Here is a 15457-nt window from a genome sequence, read left to right on the forward strand (position 1 = left end):
AAGAAACAGTGAAAGTACATGGCAATAAAGATTGTCTTTCAAGTTGCTCATTTTAAGGCAGGCATTTTTCCCTGGGAAAGAGAGGTGGGAGGAGGCCATATCTTATACTGACATGCTTGAACCTTTCATAAACTCAAGGTTGGTGTGTGGGAAGAACTTCTCGCTACAGAAGAAACAAACACAACAGAACCAGGACTTCTTTGTTCTGTTCTGCAACTTTGAATAAGACACAATTATTCAGTTATTGCTCCAACATCTGGCATTTTGCTGATTAGGCTTTTTTAGCAAAGTAAGGTTATCTTTTGTTTATTCTGCTTTCTCTTAGCTAACCACTATTTGCTAGGCCTCCGGTCTCTTGACCAAACTCTGGACTTCAGGTCTGGAAAAGAGCTGGCACAATCCATATACCAAGTTATTACATAAGATGCACATGGATTTTAACCCTTCAATATCAGCCTCTCACCCCCCTGTATCCTGTTACAATGTAATAGCAAGCATTTGTATTGTATATACACCGGTAATTAAGTAAGCCATCAAACAGATATAAACCTTGTTTAATGCAAATGAATGTTAACAGGAGTGTTAATTCCTGCACATTAAAAACCCGTGGTCATTGTGTGTGAGATTAAAGATCAAACTCTCTAAATGCATTCCTCTTTTCCCACCATGAAGAAAGAACTCACATTGGGGCCATTCTGCCAACTGGGTTTCTGTGAGAAGAAGCAATAGATATGGAAACAAGGAAAAATTCTTCATCTCTTGGCTTTTTGGATGCTAACATGGCAGAAAACTGTACCAGGAGGTGGAGATCCCCAGAATTATTCTGGGTAGCCCTGAAAGGCTTTTGGGAAAGAGACGGAACTCTACATTTCTTCTACCTTTTGAAATTATGGGCTGTGACTCACCTGTACATATATTTTTTTATCTGCTTTAACCTCTCAATAACTCTCATTTCCTCATTTCCTCTTCTTGGTCCCAGATCACCTTTAGGACACGCTGGAATGCCTATCTTGGCTCCCTTGCTCCAAGATGAACAATATGTAGGAACCAGAAGCCTCTGTTGAATATGCTTGCGGGTAGGTACAGATCTGCCTATCAAAGTTGCCCAGATTGGGTATAGGTTCTGAGATTACTGGTTTGGAATTGAACCTCAGGTAAATAAATCAGAGAATTTCCTAGGAAGAAGGATTCGGCTTTTGTTGCTGTCAATGCTGTTAACAGAAGGGTTATACATAGAATTCATTAAATAGATTACACAAGTGAGAAGTTGATACATTACTTCCTTTGAAGCCATGCATTCTTTATTGTTTTATAAAATTGTTAATTATTAAATTTATTGGCAAATAATTTTATCTTAACTAAGGCTCTCAGGGCATCCTTCACATCTTGGTTTCTCAGGCTGTAGATGAGGGGGTTCAGCATGGGGATCACCAAGGTATACAATACAGAGAATATTTTGTCTTGGTCCAAAGAGTAACTGGATGTGGATCGGAAGTTCAAGAAGAGAATTGTCCCATGGAATATGGTGACAGCCGTCAGGTGGGAGGTGCAGGTGCTGAAGGTTTTCCATCTTCTATTCGTAGAGGGGATCCTGAGGATGGTGCTGAGGATGTAAATATAGGATACCAAGACTGATAGAATAGTTATTATTTCAATTAGTCCACCAAGGTTAAATATCAGGAGTTCATTCGTATGGGTGTCAGAGCAGGAGAGCGATAACAATGATGTAATAGCACAGAAAAAATGATTTATCTCCTTAGATCCACAGAAGGACAAACTGAATGTGAAACCTGTGTGTACCATGGAATGCAATAGGCCAATTATGTATGACCCAGCTACCAGTAAGACACAGACTCTAGGGGACATGATAATTGTGTAGAGCAGAGGGTTACAGATGGCCACATCTCGATCATAGGCCATCACAGCTAGGAGGAAACATTCTGTAGTGCCCAGGGCTAAAAAGAAATACAATTGTGCTGCACAGCCAGCCCAAGAGATGGCTTTTCTCTCCTCTAGGAAGCTCACAATTGTCTTGGGTGCGGTCACAGAGGAGTAACAGATATCTAGGAAAGATAAATTACTGAGGAAATAGTACATGGGGGTGTGAAGCCGAGATTCAATCCTAATTAACATGATAATTCCAAGATTCCCCACCAACGTGATGGTATAAATAGCTAGAAAGAATGCAAAACTGATAGTCTCAAGTGTTGGGTTTTCTGTTAATCCCACAAAAATTAATTCAGTGGCCTCTGTGGTATGGTTATTCACAGCCATTTTGTCTAAACTGAGTTACCTATATTTGACAAAAGAGAAGAGACAGACATTAGATGAGATTATATAGGCAGCTAAATTAACTGCATAGAGATGAACCATTTGTGTCAATCACTTTCTTGCTTTGTAGTCTTAACATCACGTGCATGAGGAGCTATCAGAAAGTGTTTCCATACCCCAGTAAGAGCCGTTTACACCACATCCTGGTGCTATTTGGTATTTTTTTAACATTAGGACTGGAGAAAACTGACTTGCCCAACACAGGCTCAAAACCACAGAGAACACACATTCTCTGGGTATGTCTGTCGGCACTGCAAAAAAGGTGTATTCTTAACTAGGGTTAAAATAGCAGTGAAAATGTGACAACTCAGCTCTAATTTGGTTTAGCAGCTTGAGTTAAAGCCTACAGGGAAGCCTGGGATTTAAAGCAAGGTGCTAACCCAAGTTAAAATCCAGTTGCCATATCCTCGCTGCTATTTTCACTTGAGTTAGTTAATGCAGGTTAGCTAACTCATGGCAAGAACACACATTTTTATGCAGAGTAAACATGCCACCAGACCTTTACAAACAATCACATCGGGAATGTGGCTTTCAAACAAAGGGCTAATTAGAAACAGCCCCTCCAAAGCAAAACTTGGCTTTAGAAAAAGTTAATGTTTAATGTCCACCCCCACCCCCGCTCCTGCTCTTAAACAATCCAAACACAATAACTATTTCCTCACTTCCTCTTCCTGGTCTCAGATCACCTTCAGGACATGATGGAATGCCTGTCTCGGCTCCCTTGTTCCAAGATGGACAATATGTAGGAGTCAGAAGCCATGGTTTGGGTCTCTGTAAAGGGTTTTGTTAGGATTTTAATTAATTGTTTTATAGGTATGTTTGTGTTCTATTCTTTACCCTGACAATAGTGTACATTTAAAATATTGTCAAGGGAACCCAGAACATTGGATGGGCCATCTTTTATTGTAGGACAAATCAAAATAAATAAATATAGTCCTTATGCATCTAGATTAATCAATTTTAAGTCAAGAAAGGACTATTAGAGCCGTCTGACATCATGTATAACACAGGCCATAAAAATTCACTCAGTTACTCCTGTACTGAGCCTAATTTGTTTTTGATTAAGGCATTCAGATCTGAAGACATAAATGGTGGAGAATCCCCAATTACTTTGGTAGTTAGTTCCCATGGTTAATCATCTGCACTGTTAAGTGATGTACTGCTTGCTATTAGCACAACAGATTTACATGAAACAATAGTCATATGAAATCATGAGTGAATTATTTTAAAAAAGAGTTTTTCTACAAGAAATACATGTACATATATTTACATACAATTATACTCGAGGAACACAGCCACTATCGATGTGACACTAATATATACTGCAGAAATACTCACCACAAATGAATACACATTTCTTACACAATAGGATGAGAAATGCCAGATCACAGCTTCCATAAACACATTCATACACCTGAGACGCCACATAACTGATATTGTTCACATTGCCTGACAGATCATTCATATCATTTCCATTCCTAAAAATAATCTTCTGCTCCACCAATACATCCTACTGTGAGAAACAATAGTGCCTGATTCAAAGCTCCATTGACGTAAATGAAAAGAATGCAGGGTACAGGATGGAAAGAAAAATTGGAGCTGTGTGCAGTAGAATGTAGAGAAGTGCAGGAGGCATGGGAATTTGGGGTGTGTGCTGTGTAAAAGAATGTGGAGGGGAGGAAGGAAGGGGAAAATGAGGGTACACTCCAGATGCTATGTGCTTTTCCAGAGTAGTCAGAGAGTAGCAATGAATCTGTCTCTAAAAGAAAATTTAAAAATATCTCTCTTTAAATCATCAGAAATATCACATGGTAACATTATCATTGTGTTTTAGTGCTCAAGCATAAAAGTAAAATAAAACAAAAACAAACAACCACCAACAAAATTCCCAGGGAAACATATGTTAAGATGGAGTTAAATTTCAGAATATGTATCAGTAAAATAAATTAGAAGGATGGTGTGATTATCCCAAAATAAGAGAAATCCTGGAAAATGTAAGACAAATCCAAACATTTCAAGGTATGGAGAGTTAAGCCACCCAATAAGCCTTAACTCTACTCTGCAGTGACACCATGAAAGGAGAAAAAACAGAAAAAAATTATTCAAAAATTGGTTAAATCTCACCCAACCCCCACCATGTTCTCTCCCAAATGTTTTTCTCTCTTTTGCTCTCTCTCACACACACACACACGCACACACACACACACACACACACACACACGCCTTTTCATAGTGTATCAGAATGGAAGCACATTTCAAACTGTGAAATATTTTGCCAAACAAGAATTCTTGTTTTCTGACCTGGTGTTGGTGGATCCAAACAGCTTGGGAAATTCAGTGTCACTGCCCTCTGAACATCAGATAGATGGGCTGTCACAACACTAGAGCTGGGAAAATAACTAAGTTTTCAATTCAGCCAGCAAACCAAAAAAATGAGGAAAAGAAATTATCAGATTGGTTTAGAAAACGTCCAGAATCTATCAGCAAATCAGAGGAGGTGCACATAAGGGTGACCGGACAGCAAGTGTGAAAAATTGGGACAGGGAGTGGGGGGTAATGGGAGCCTCTATAAGAAAAAGACCCAAAAATCAGGACTGTCCCTTCAAAATCGGGACATCTGGTCACCCTAGACGTGAGTGTAACCATGCTTCCCTTTGTAACCTATTGCCCAGCATGGTTTCATCTGTATCTGGGATGCAAGAGACATCCCCTACTCTGGAATAGGGGCTTGAATTCAGTTCTTCTTTTTCCTTTGTGAGGTGCTAGACCAGTAGGCTATAGGCCAATGTGGGGTGAGTTGCTCTCAGACGGTCCTGCTGAAGTTGTTCTACTGTGTACAAATAAAGAGTAGGACAGAGAGAATGTCCCTAGAGCCTGGTGATTAAAGGACTCATCTAGCCAGCAGAAGATGTTATTTCAAATCTCTTCTCTGACTCAGAGAAAGGGGGCCTGAAGCCACATCAGCTGCTTCCTCGGTGAGTGTCGTAATCACTTGGTTTCAGAGCTGATTGTGTGCTCTCTTTTCCACCCGATGAATATTGAAGTATTTATACACTATAGAATAACTTCAGCAAGAGAGATGGAGAGCCATCCATTCCAGAATAGCCTATAGTCTAGCAGCCAGACTGCTCATGGTGGTGGGGGAAGTGCTGAGTTCACATCCCTGCTCCAGTGTGAGAATTGAGAACTTAGTCTACTGCACCCCCAGCAGGTGGAGGTTGTTAATGAGATGCACACATGCATTGTTTGCTGGCTGTGCAAAAAAACTGTTTCCCAGGTGAAGCTCTTTGGGGATAAACTGTTTGCCTTCAAATTTTCTCCCAGCTCCAGTCACAGCAAATACGTAGATCTCCAGCCAGGGTAATTGCATCATCAACCTTGACATTTCATTCTGGTGCCTGAATTGCAAAAATCAATTCCTGATTCTGAACTTCCCCTGCTGCAGCTTAAGCCCCTTTTTGCGACCTCAGCAGCTTTACTGAGAGTAATTAGTCCCCACCCTCTTTATGACATACTGGTCTAGATCCAGGAAAGTTCTATTGCTTTTCTTGTCTTTTCTCCTCACTTTACATGCCCTACTTCCTTAAATTCTCTCCCCTCTTCCCTCAATAATAAAAAAAAGAATTTAAGCTGTCTATTTTCCTTTCTTTGTGCTCTGGGCCTTACATCTTACCAGAACTACTGGAAAACAATTCTTCAAAGACCAAGGGAATTTGGTGTACAGATGAGATGCTACTGGAGTGTTTTATTTGTTCTGAAACCTTCTGGGAATGAGCCCTGTGTCTCAGATGGCTCTTCAGAAGCAATCACAATTCTCCTCTGTCTTTCAAAAGAATGAGAATGTGGCTCAGATTATGTACATTTATGTTTTTTAATGGTTTAATTGTATGTACTGTTCCTCCTTTCTGAATAAAAATATTTATATCCGTGGAGAAGGTTATGGCTAAGATACTTCCATTCCAACATAAGAAGGGAAAACAAACTCACAAAGGATGCTACCAGTCAGGATTCAGGCACATTTACTGAGCATCTTGGGGCTTCTAGACAGACATGGGAAATCACAAGGACTTGAAGGATAACTAAAAACAGGCTTAGTTAACTTAGGTTTGTTGAAGGCCTTGTCACAGACCACTGGCTATGATGTTACATCCATTTTAGCTTTTTTATTGGATTCTTATTCAGATGCTTATGGGTGGGTTGGGGAACTGGTGTCAGTGGTGAAAGACTCAACTGTGAAATGTAGATTCTAAAAAATTCTGGGGTCAAGCCCTGGAAACTTTTCAGATTTGCATCTGATAATGGTGCTTTGGACCCAGTCATGAGACCACTCTGTGTCTTTCTGAAGAACATAAGAACAGCCATATTGGGTCAGACTAAAGGCCAGTGTAGCCCAGTATTTAGCCCAGTATCCTGTTTTCTAACAGTGGCCAATTCCAGGTGCTTCAGAGGGAATGAACAGAACAGGTAATCATCAAGTGATACAATCCCTGTTGCCCATTCCCAGCTTCTGGCAAACAGAGGGTAGGGACATTATCTCTGCCCATCCTGGCTAGTATCCATTGATAGACCGATCCTCCATGAACTTATCTAGTTCTTTCTTGAACCCTTTTATAGCCTTGGTCTTCACAACATCCTCTGGCAAAGAGTTCCACAAGCTGACTGTGCACTGTGTGAAGAAATACTTCCTTTTATTTGTTTTAAACTTGCTGCCTATTAATTTAATTTGGTGATCCCTAGTTCTTGTGTTATGAGAAGGAGTAAATAACACTTCCTTATTTACTTTCCCCACACCACTCATGATTTATAGACCTCAATCATATCTCCCTTTAGTTGTCTCTTTTCCAGGCTGAAAAGTCCCAACCTTATTAATCTCTCCTCAAACAGAAGCCATTCCATACCCCAGTCATTGTTGTTGCCCTTTTCTGAACCTTTTCCAATTCCAATATATCTTTTTTGAGATGGGGCGACCACATCTGCATGCAGTATTCAAGATGTGGGAGTACCATTGATTTACATAGAGGCAATATGATATTTTCTGTCTCATTATCTATCCCTTTCTTAATGATTCCCAAGGCTCTGTCTGCTTTTTTAACTGCTGCTGCACATTGAGTGGATGTTTTCAGAGAACTATCCACAATGACTCAAAGATCTCTTTCTTGAGTTATAACAGCTAATTTAACCCCTTTATTTTATATGTATAGTTGGGATTATGTTTTCCATTGTGCATTGCTTTGCATTTATTCACATTGAATATCATCTATCATTTCCTTGTCCAGTCACCCAGTTTTGAGAGATCCTTTTGTAGCTCTTCGCAGTCTGCATGGGATTTAACTATCGTGAGAAGTTTTCAACCATCTGCAAATTTAGCCACTTCACTGTTTACCCCTTTTTCCAGATCATTTATGAATATGTTAAATAGGACTGGACCCAGTACAGACCCCTGGTGGACACCATGATTTATCTTTCTCCATTCTGAAAACTGACCATTTATTCCTATCCTTTGTTTCCTATCTTTTAACTGGTTACCAATCCATGAGAGGACCTTCCCTCTTATCCCATGACAGCTTACTTTGCTTAAGAGCCTTTGGTAATGGACGTTGTCAAAGGTTTTCTGAAAATCTAAGTACACCATATCCACTGGATCCTCCTTGTCCACATGCTTGCTGACCCCTTCAAAGAATTCTAGTAGATTGGTGAGGCATGATTTCCATTTACAAAAACCATGTTGACTCTTCCTCAATAAATTATGTTCATCTATGTGTCTGACAATTTTGTTCTTTATTATGGTTTCAACCAGTTTGCCTAGTACTGAAGTCAGGCTTACCTGCCTGTAATTGCCAGGATCACCTCTGGAGCCCTTCTTAAAAATTGGCATCACATTAGCTATCCTCCAGTCATTTGGTACAGAACCTAATTTAAGTGATAGGCTACAGACTACAGTTAGTAGTTCTGCAATTTCACATTTGACTTCTTTCAGAACTCTTGGGTGAATGTGATCTAGTCCTGGTGACTTATTACAGTTTATTTTATCAATTTTTTAAAGAACCTCCTCTAATGGCACCTCAATCTGGGACAGTTCCTCAGATTTGTCACCTAAAAAGAATGGCTCAGGTTTGGGGATCTCACTCACATCCTCAGCTATGAAGACCGATGGAGCAGAAGCTTCATGTCCTGGCACCCCCCATAGGGCAAAAGCAGTCCAGGAAATACACTGTGAGAATTTAAACTGTGGTAAGGTGGTTAGGTATGATGGTGATGGAGACCATGGATAGCTAGCAAAATGCTCTCTCTAGTTTGCATTTCAGACCTCCTGAGATCTCTTCCAACCCTAATCTTCTATGATTCTATGCCACAGACTGACAATGAACTATTCCCAGAAGATTCAAGAGTTTGTCCAGGCACAAGTCATCTCCTGCATGAGCAGGTTTTTTGATTTTCTTTCAGAACTGGAATTTACAAGCAATTCCCCTCATGAAGCTGGGTTCAAAAGGGCAAATCCAGGGGGATGTTAGGGATTTTGAAATATGTTCAGCAGTTCCCATATGCTCCACCAGGTATAGCTGCTCTAGCCACATCAGAGTGATAAACAAAGTAGGAGGAAAAAGCTAAATTATTCAAGTACCAGACACTCATTGCTTGGTAAAGGACTGGATGGCACCGTAGAGCTGTCTTAGTCCCTAGCTCCTGGAGTCGTGCAATGATTACATCAGAATCTTGGTTTCTATTTTTAAGGAAGTTTCTAACCTTCATGAAAATTTGGAAGGAATATCAAATATCTTGGCATATCTCCCATGATGCACCATAGTCATATCTCATGGTGAGGAGAACGAGTTTCATTTTGGGGGTCCTTGGCCTGCGGTGTCATGGGAGATGTAGTCCAGCTGAGGATATCTGTACGTAAAGGAGAATGGGGATATAAGGGAATTGACTACAACTCCCAGGAAGTGCTATGTCAGGATATGCCGAGTGATTTTTTTTAAAATAAAATTTGAAAATTTCCACTGAGAACAGACACTTTTGAGGGAAAAAATTGTCAAGACCCCAATTTTCTTTTGCAAAACATTGTTTCCCCCCTATCAACATCCCAAGTTGGCAGCAGTAATAGACTCATACACAGGTATACATGGAGTAATAACTAGAGGGGGACAAAGAGGCAACTGTGGTAGCATGGTTTCACTGGAGAGCTGCTTGTAAATTTTCCAAGCAGAACAATTCTCAGTCAGAAAATGCTGATTGGACAAAATCAACGCTTTCCATGGGAACTGGCAATGAGGCAGGCAGGCTGCCTAGCTGGCCAGATCTTTGGCTGCATGCATGCTGGGTGGGTGAAGTGCCTGGTTTCCCGGTTGAGTGGTCCTTTAGGCTCCACAGCTGTCTGAGTTACTTGCTCCTCCAGCTACTGGGAGAAGAAGCAGACTACCTGGCTCACTGAGCCCCCTGGCCACACAGAGAGAGTTGGCTTGCTGGTTCCCTTGCTGCTGCCCCACTGGTGGTCAGGCAGGCTGCCTGGCCCCTCAGCTCCCCAAACTGCCAAGCTCCTTGGTTGGCTGGTTCCCTGAGCTGCTCTTTCCTAAATGTTTGTTGACATGCAGACACACCCCTGTGGTGCCTCCTGCTGGTCATCCTCAGGAATTAGTTCACTTCCAGCCAAGACCACCCTCTGCAGGCCAGTGATCTGCCTGTCCTCTTGGCCCCCCATGTCCCTCCCTGGACCCTGGTGCCCTTTTAACGGGGGGTGCTGCCCCCTGGCAGTACCCCACCAATCTGGGTCTTCCCTCCCTGGGGAACCCCCAACCCACTATCCCCACTTTGCCTCAGTTTTGGCTACTACCCAGTCTCCATCTAGCCCCTGTTCACTGGGGCAGACTGCAGTATCAGCCATTCATCACAGGCAAAGGGGTTTGGACCTGCTGCCTCTGCCTACCCATGGGCTGCCCCTTTGCAACCCCAGTACCCAGCTGGCCTTACTCTAGGCCTGCAGCCTGGGGGGATTTCTAGGCCAGAGCTCCCCAGCTCCTCTTGCCTCCCTCCAGCCCTGCTCCACCTTGGCACCCAGGTACACTCCCCAGCAGCCAGGCCCTTCTCCCTCTAAAGGCAGAGGAAAATAGTTTGCTCCTGCCTTCCCTGGCCTTTTTTTACAGGCCAGCTGTGGCCTGATTAGGGTGTGGCCCAGCTGCGGATGCTTCCCCAATCAGTCCAGCTTTTAGAGCTGCAGCTTTTAAGCCCTTCTTGCCCCAGGCACAGCCTTCTCCTGGGCTGTTTTAAGCCCCCAAGGGCAAGATTGGGTAAGCACCCTGCTACAATGTTATTTTTTACTCTAATATCACATTGATTTTACCTTATTTTTTGTAATCTGTATTTTATTATATATACAAATAAAATGAAAGAATACAGTTACATTTTATTTTTCTATTTTTTTTATTTTAATGGTTTTATATTATATCAATTGGTAATAGGAAAGGGCCAATTATCAAACCTAATATTAAACTTGACAGCAATTACAATGAAAATGTCAAAAACAAATACTAATTACTAATTTATATAATATAACATAGTCAACTTTTGACATATTATGTCATACCACTGTGTTGATTAGGTCAAAACCTCCTAAAACAATGAGTTTACCTGGACACCCTTCCTTCAGTTTAAATATAAGAAACAATAATGATCTCCAAGGCAAAGGTACATCCAGGGATCCCCAGGAATTCTAACAAGTCAGGTATTGTGATGGCTCAGATGTATGTCTTTGTGTGAGGGATAGACATAGCAGAAACAGAGAGACACAGGGACAGAAGCAGAGAGGGAAAGCCAAGCAAACATAGCATTGAAACACATTAATGTAGCCCTAAGATCATAGAATATCAGGGTTGGAAGAGACCTCAGGAGGCCATCTAGTCCAACCCTCTGCTCAAAGCAGAACCAACCCCAACTAATCATCCCAGACAGGGTTTTGTCAAGCTGGGCCTTAAAAACCTCTAAGAATGGAGATTCCACCACCTCCCTAGGTAACCCATTCCAGTGCTTCACCCTGCTCCTAGTGAAATAGTGTTTCCTAATATCCAACCTAAACCTCTCCTACTGCAACTTGAGACCATTACTCCTTGTTCTGTCATCTGCCACCCCTGAGAACAGCCTAGAGAACAGTTCCATCCTCTTTGGGACTCCCCTTTAGGTAGATGAAGGCTGATATCAAATCCTCCCTCACTTAAATCCCAGTTCCCTCAGCCTCTCCACATACGTCATGTGCTCCAGCCCCCTAATAATTGTCATTGCCCTCCGCTGGACTCTCTCCAATTTTTCCACATCCTTTCTTTAGTGAGGGGGGGCCAAAACTGGACGCAATACTCCAGATGTGGCCTCACCAGTGCCAAATAGAGGAGAATAATTACTTGCCTCAATCTGCTGGCAATGTTCCTACTCATGCAGCCCAGTATGTCTTTAGCCTTCTTGGCAACAAGGACACACTGCTGATTCATATCCAGCTTCTTGTCCACTGTAATCACCAGGTCCTTTTCTGCAGAAATGCCACTTAGCCAGTCAGTCTAAGCCATGCACCACAACAGATGGATTCTGGATGACTGTAGATGACCCAGATGCCAGCCTAAAGAAAGTCTGGGATGGTGAGGAAAATAGGAGAGAGGAAGGTGTGTAGGGTTTATGATTTGTTATAGATCTGTGTGTTTTTCATGCTAGTAAAGGAAGAGCAATTGTGTTAGAACCTGTGAAAAGTGCCTGATGTGTGTTACATGCTACATCTATCACCTGCTGCAACATGAGGTAAAGCAGAAGGTTCAGCTTGTCAGCTGGCGTTCTGGGAAAGGTTAAATGTTAACTGCAGGAGGAGGCTAAGTCAATTGTACCTAAACCAGCTGAGAGGCCTAATAAAACCAGCACTACCATTTGGTCACTTCTCTCTATTGGTTCTGATTCAGACAATTTGTGTATTTGGACTTAAATAATAACAGAAAAGCTCTAGGCGCCCTAAAACATAATCCAACATCAAAACCCAGCAGCATTAAAAGTATAATAAAAAAGGAACTGTGCTGGCCTGTCACCTACAATAAAAGCTCCTTTCCATTTCTTCATCATTCTGGGAAGCACACCCTCAACCCTTTCCAAAAATCCTGTCATACAAGGCTGACCATGGTGGTATAATATTTTCTGATCATTTTCCAATGCCATGAGATATACAGTACGACCTGCTTCATGCCACTTGTAAACTCCATGGTCATAACATAGGGCCTTTGCGCGGATCAGAATGCCAACTACTTTATTATTGTCTTGATCAGATCGCACTAGAGGTTCCCACCTGCTCCTTGTAACAAGAGACTTCTAAGTGCTAGTCCCATAACTAACTGTACAAATACCTTCATGCATTACCTAACTCCCATCCACACATATCCACCATCCAACCTTCCTACTGCACACAGAAATTCTTCAGCGCTACATAGAACAAAGGATGGGGACCTCCTGGGTCATCGAGTCCAATCTGTCATGCTGTCATAATACCTCATTTACACTTATCAGGCTCCATATTAAAACTAGTTGTTTGCCCCATTACTCCTATTGTGAGGCTGTTCCAGAACCCCACTTCTCTAGTGGTTAGAAACCATCTAATGTTCAGCCTAAAAGTAATCAGGGCCAAATGATCTCTCTTTATTCTTGTGCCGATGTTATCCAATAGCTCTTTTCCTTCCTTCCTATTTACTTCCCTGATGTATTTATAGAGGGCAATCAGATTCCTTTCTTGGCCTTCATTTTTCTAGGCTACACAAGACAAGCTCTTTTAGTCATGAAAGAAGACTCTCTATTTTCCTGATCATCCTAGTAGTCCTACTCTGCAGCTATTCCAGTGTGAATTCCTCCTTCTTGAAAATGGGAGACCAGAACTGCACACTGTAATGGCATAGGAGTTTGGAACAGGTGAGAGACACACAGAACCTTGGTCCCTAAGATTTAATGGAATAAAAAGGAATTGAAGGTTATCCAGATATCCTTGTCTGGACTGGTCTCAGATCCCCACTTTCATTTTATATGCCTTGGTTTTACTCAATATTCCTTACATTTGGGGACCAGAATAACCAACTGTAGTTAACTAACTTCAGACACACAACATTAACTTGGATGATCATGAGTTTGTCATTTCACGCAGATCTTCCAGGCACTAGTCTTGCATGTTTTGGTGTTGAACCTTCAAATATTTCAAAGGTGTTGATTGCCAGCAATTTCACTGACAGAGTTTCAGTCTGAACTTTCACTCACTGGTGGCCCTGTAGCATAATAACTTCAAACACTATTATAGTTTCTTCCTTTGTTCCCCTGTGGAGCTGGGAGTTAATGGCTTATCCAGAGACTTTGTCAGGTGCCAAGCTGTGAGATGCTTCACAAAACGTTCTCAAAAGGATAGGGATTAAGTAAGGCCTCCAGCACCAGACAAGCTTGAATCCATTGGAGTGAGAGAGGGAAAGCTGCTTCATTTGCACGGGTAGGTGCAAGGATTTGAGATGCAATAACATTGCCCACTTGTGTAGCTATTCTCATCCAGAAGAGATGCTAAAGTCAATGAGAGCCTTTGATACAAGGCCCCTGCCACAAAAGTGCCACTGGGATGGGGAGGTGGCATCTGTCCAATGTTTTTGAACTAAACCTGTTTATTGTTCCAACCTGTGCTACTGTTGGTGTTAATAAGAGTTGTAGCACCAATGGGAGCCAGTTGTTGATGTTTGAAGTATCATCTAATTCTGATCAGAGCAAGTTCAGATATCATAGTTGTTAACATACCATTGCACACTGCTTACCTTCCTACAATAGTACTCCATTCATTGCTAATATAATTTGTAATGATTGCAATTGATTGAATACTAACCCAAAGAGAAAGTTTCTCCCTTCTTTAATACTAACAGCTCTTTCTGCAGTGAGTAGGGTTTTGGGATGCTTTTTGGAGATTTCCCATTCAGAAAAAAAAATTAACACTGTTTAATTTACAAAACCTAAAATAAGACTAACATGAAAACTTTATTTCATAACAATTAGAAATATCTCATTTAGACTGTGATATTTGTCATTCAAGTTTATATTTTATCTCTACAATAGTATAATTAATAAATCAATTGCATTTCACAATAGTTAATCATTATAAAGGGTATTTTAAAATTGCAGTTACAGAGACTGATCCAAATGCCTTTGAAGTCAATGGAATGACACCCAAAGGATTTTAACAGACATTGGTTTAGGCTTCTCGTGCTTTAGCATTTCCAAAGCTGTATGCAAACCTTAGCTAATCACTTGGCTAGCTCATAATTTTTACAGAACGCTGAAAAGATATGCACTAAAGTTGAGTAAGTGAGCAATTTTTGCTGGCATGGCTTGTAAATCAAAAAGTATCTATAAATATCTTTGCAAGAAGATTATCTCTGACACCAGCTGTTCCTTTAACTAGTGGACAGAGGCATAACAAGATCCAATGTATAGCAGTGAAGCTAGACAAATTCAGTCTTGAATTGAGGTTCAAACTAGGAGCAGTGATAGAAAATAACCATTGAATAGCCTTCCAGATGGATGCGACAGATACTACATCCCATGGAGTTTTAAATCAAGATAGAGTGTGTTTAGTAGCTAAATTCCAGTTGAACTGCAAATATTGATCTTGAAACCAGAACCACGAGGTTTTATTCTATGTCCTAACTCCTGCAGAAGGGGAGACTAGATGATTGTACCTGTCCTAAAATTTCAAACTAATGGAAGTAATTGCCCAGGTTAACAGGGCACCTTGACTACAACTGATTGAGAAGAATCAGTTGTAGTCGAGGTATCCTGTTACTCTGTGGGATTATTTCTACTAGTTCAAGTTTTTAGGTGGTCCCACCATGCACCCCATGCTCAATGTATTACAGCCTTCCAGTACTGAGGTTTAAAAGTAATAGATAATGGCATCTGGGTCTACAGTGGAAAGGCAAGTTTTCTTCTCTCATCCCAACATCATATTGGTCATGTAAGGATTAAGCCACAGCCTTAAACCCATGAGCTACCCAATTTCATAAGGACACTGAGTAATTAATTTTACAGCATTATCTGGATTTGATTCAATGGAGATATAGATCCAGATATTCTCAGTGTATCAAATATA

At 41.3% G+C, this 15457-nt stretch overlaps 1 protein-coding gene across 1 annotated transcript; it reads right to left on the reverse strand.

Annotated features, from left to right (window-relative positions):
• Positions 1–1320: 1320 nt before the first annotated feature.
• Positions 1321–2277, reverse strand: LOC115651285 (olfactory receptor 1102-like). The gene has a single exon (XM_030562223.1). The coding sequence runs from the start codon at positions 2272–2274 to the stop codon at positions 1321–1323; it is 954 nt and encodes a 317-aa protein (XP_030418083.1). The 5' UTR covers positions 2275–2277.
• Between the last annotated feature and the right edge of the window lie 13180 nt (positions 2278–15457).

Source organism: Gopherus evgoodei, chromosome 4 (assembly GCF_007399415.2).
Source record: "Gopherus evgoodei ecotype Sinaloan lineage chromosome 4, rGopEvg1_v1.p, whole genome shotgun sequence".
NCBI lineage: Eukaryota > Metazoa > Chordata > Testudines > Testudinidae > Gopherus > Gopherus evgoodei.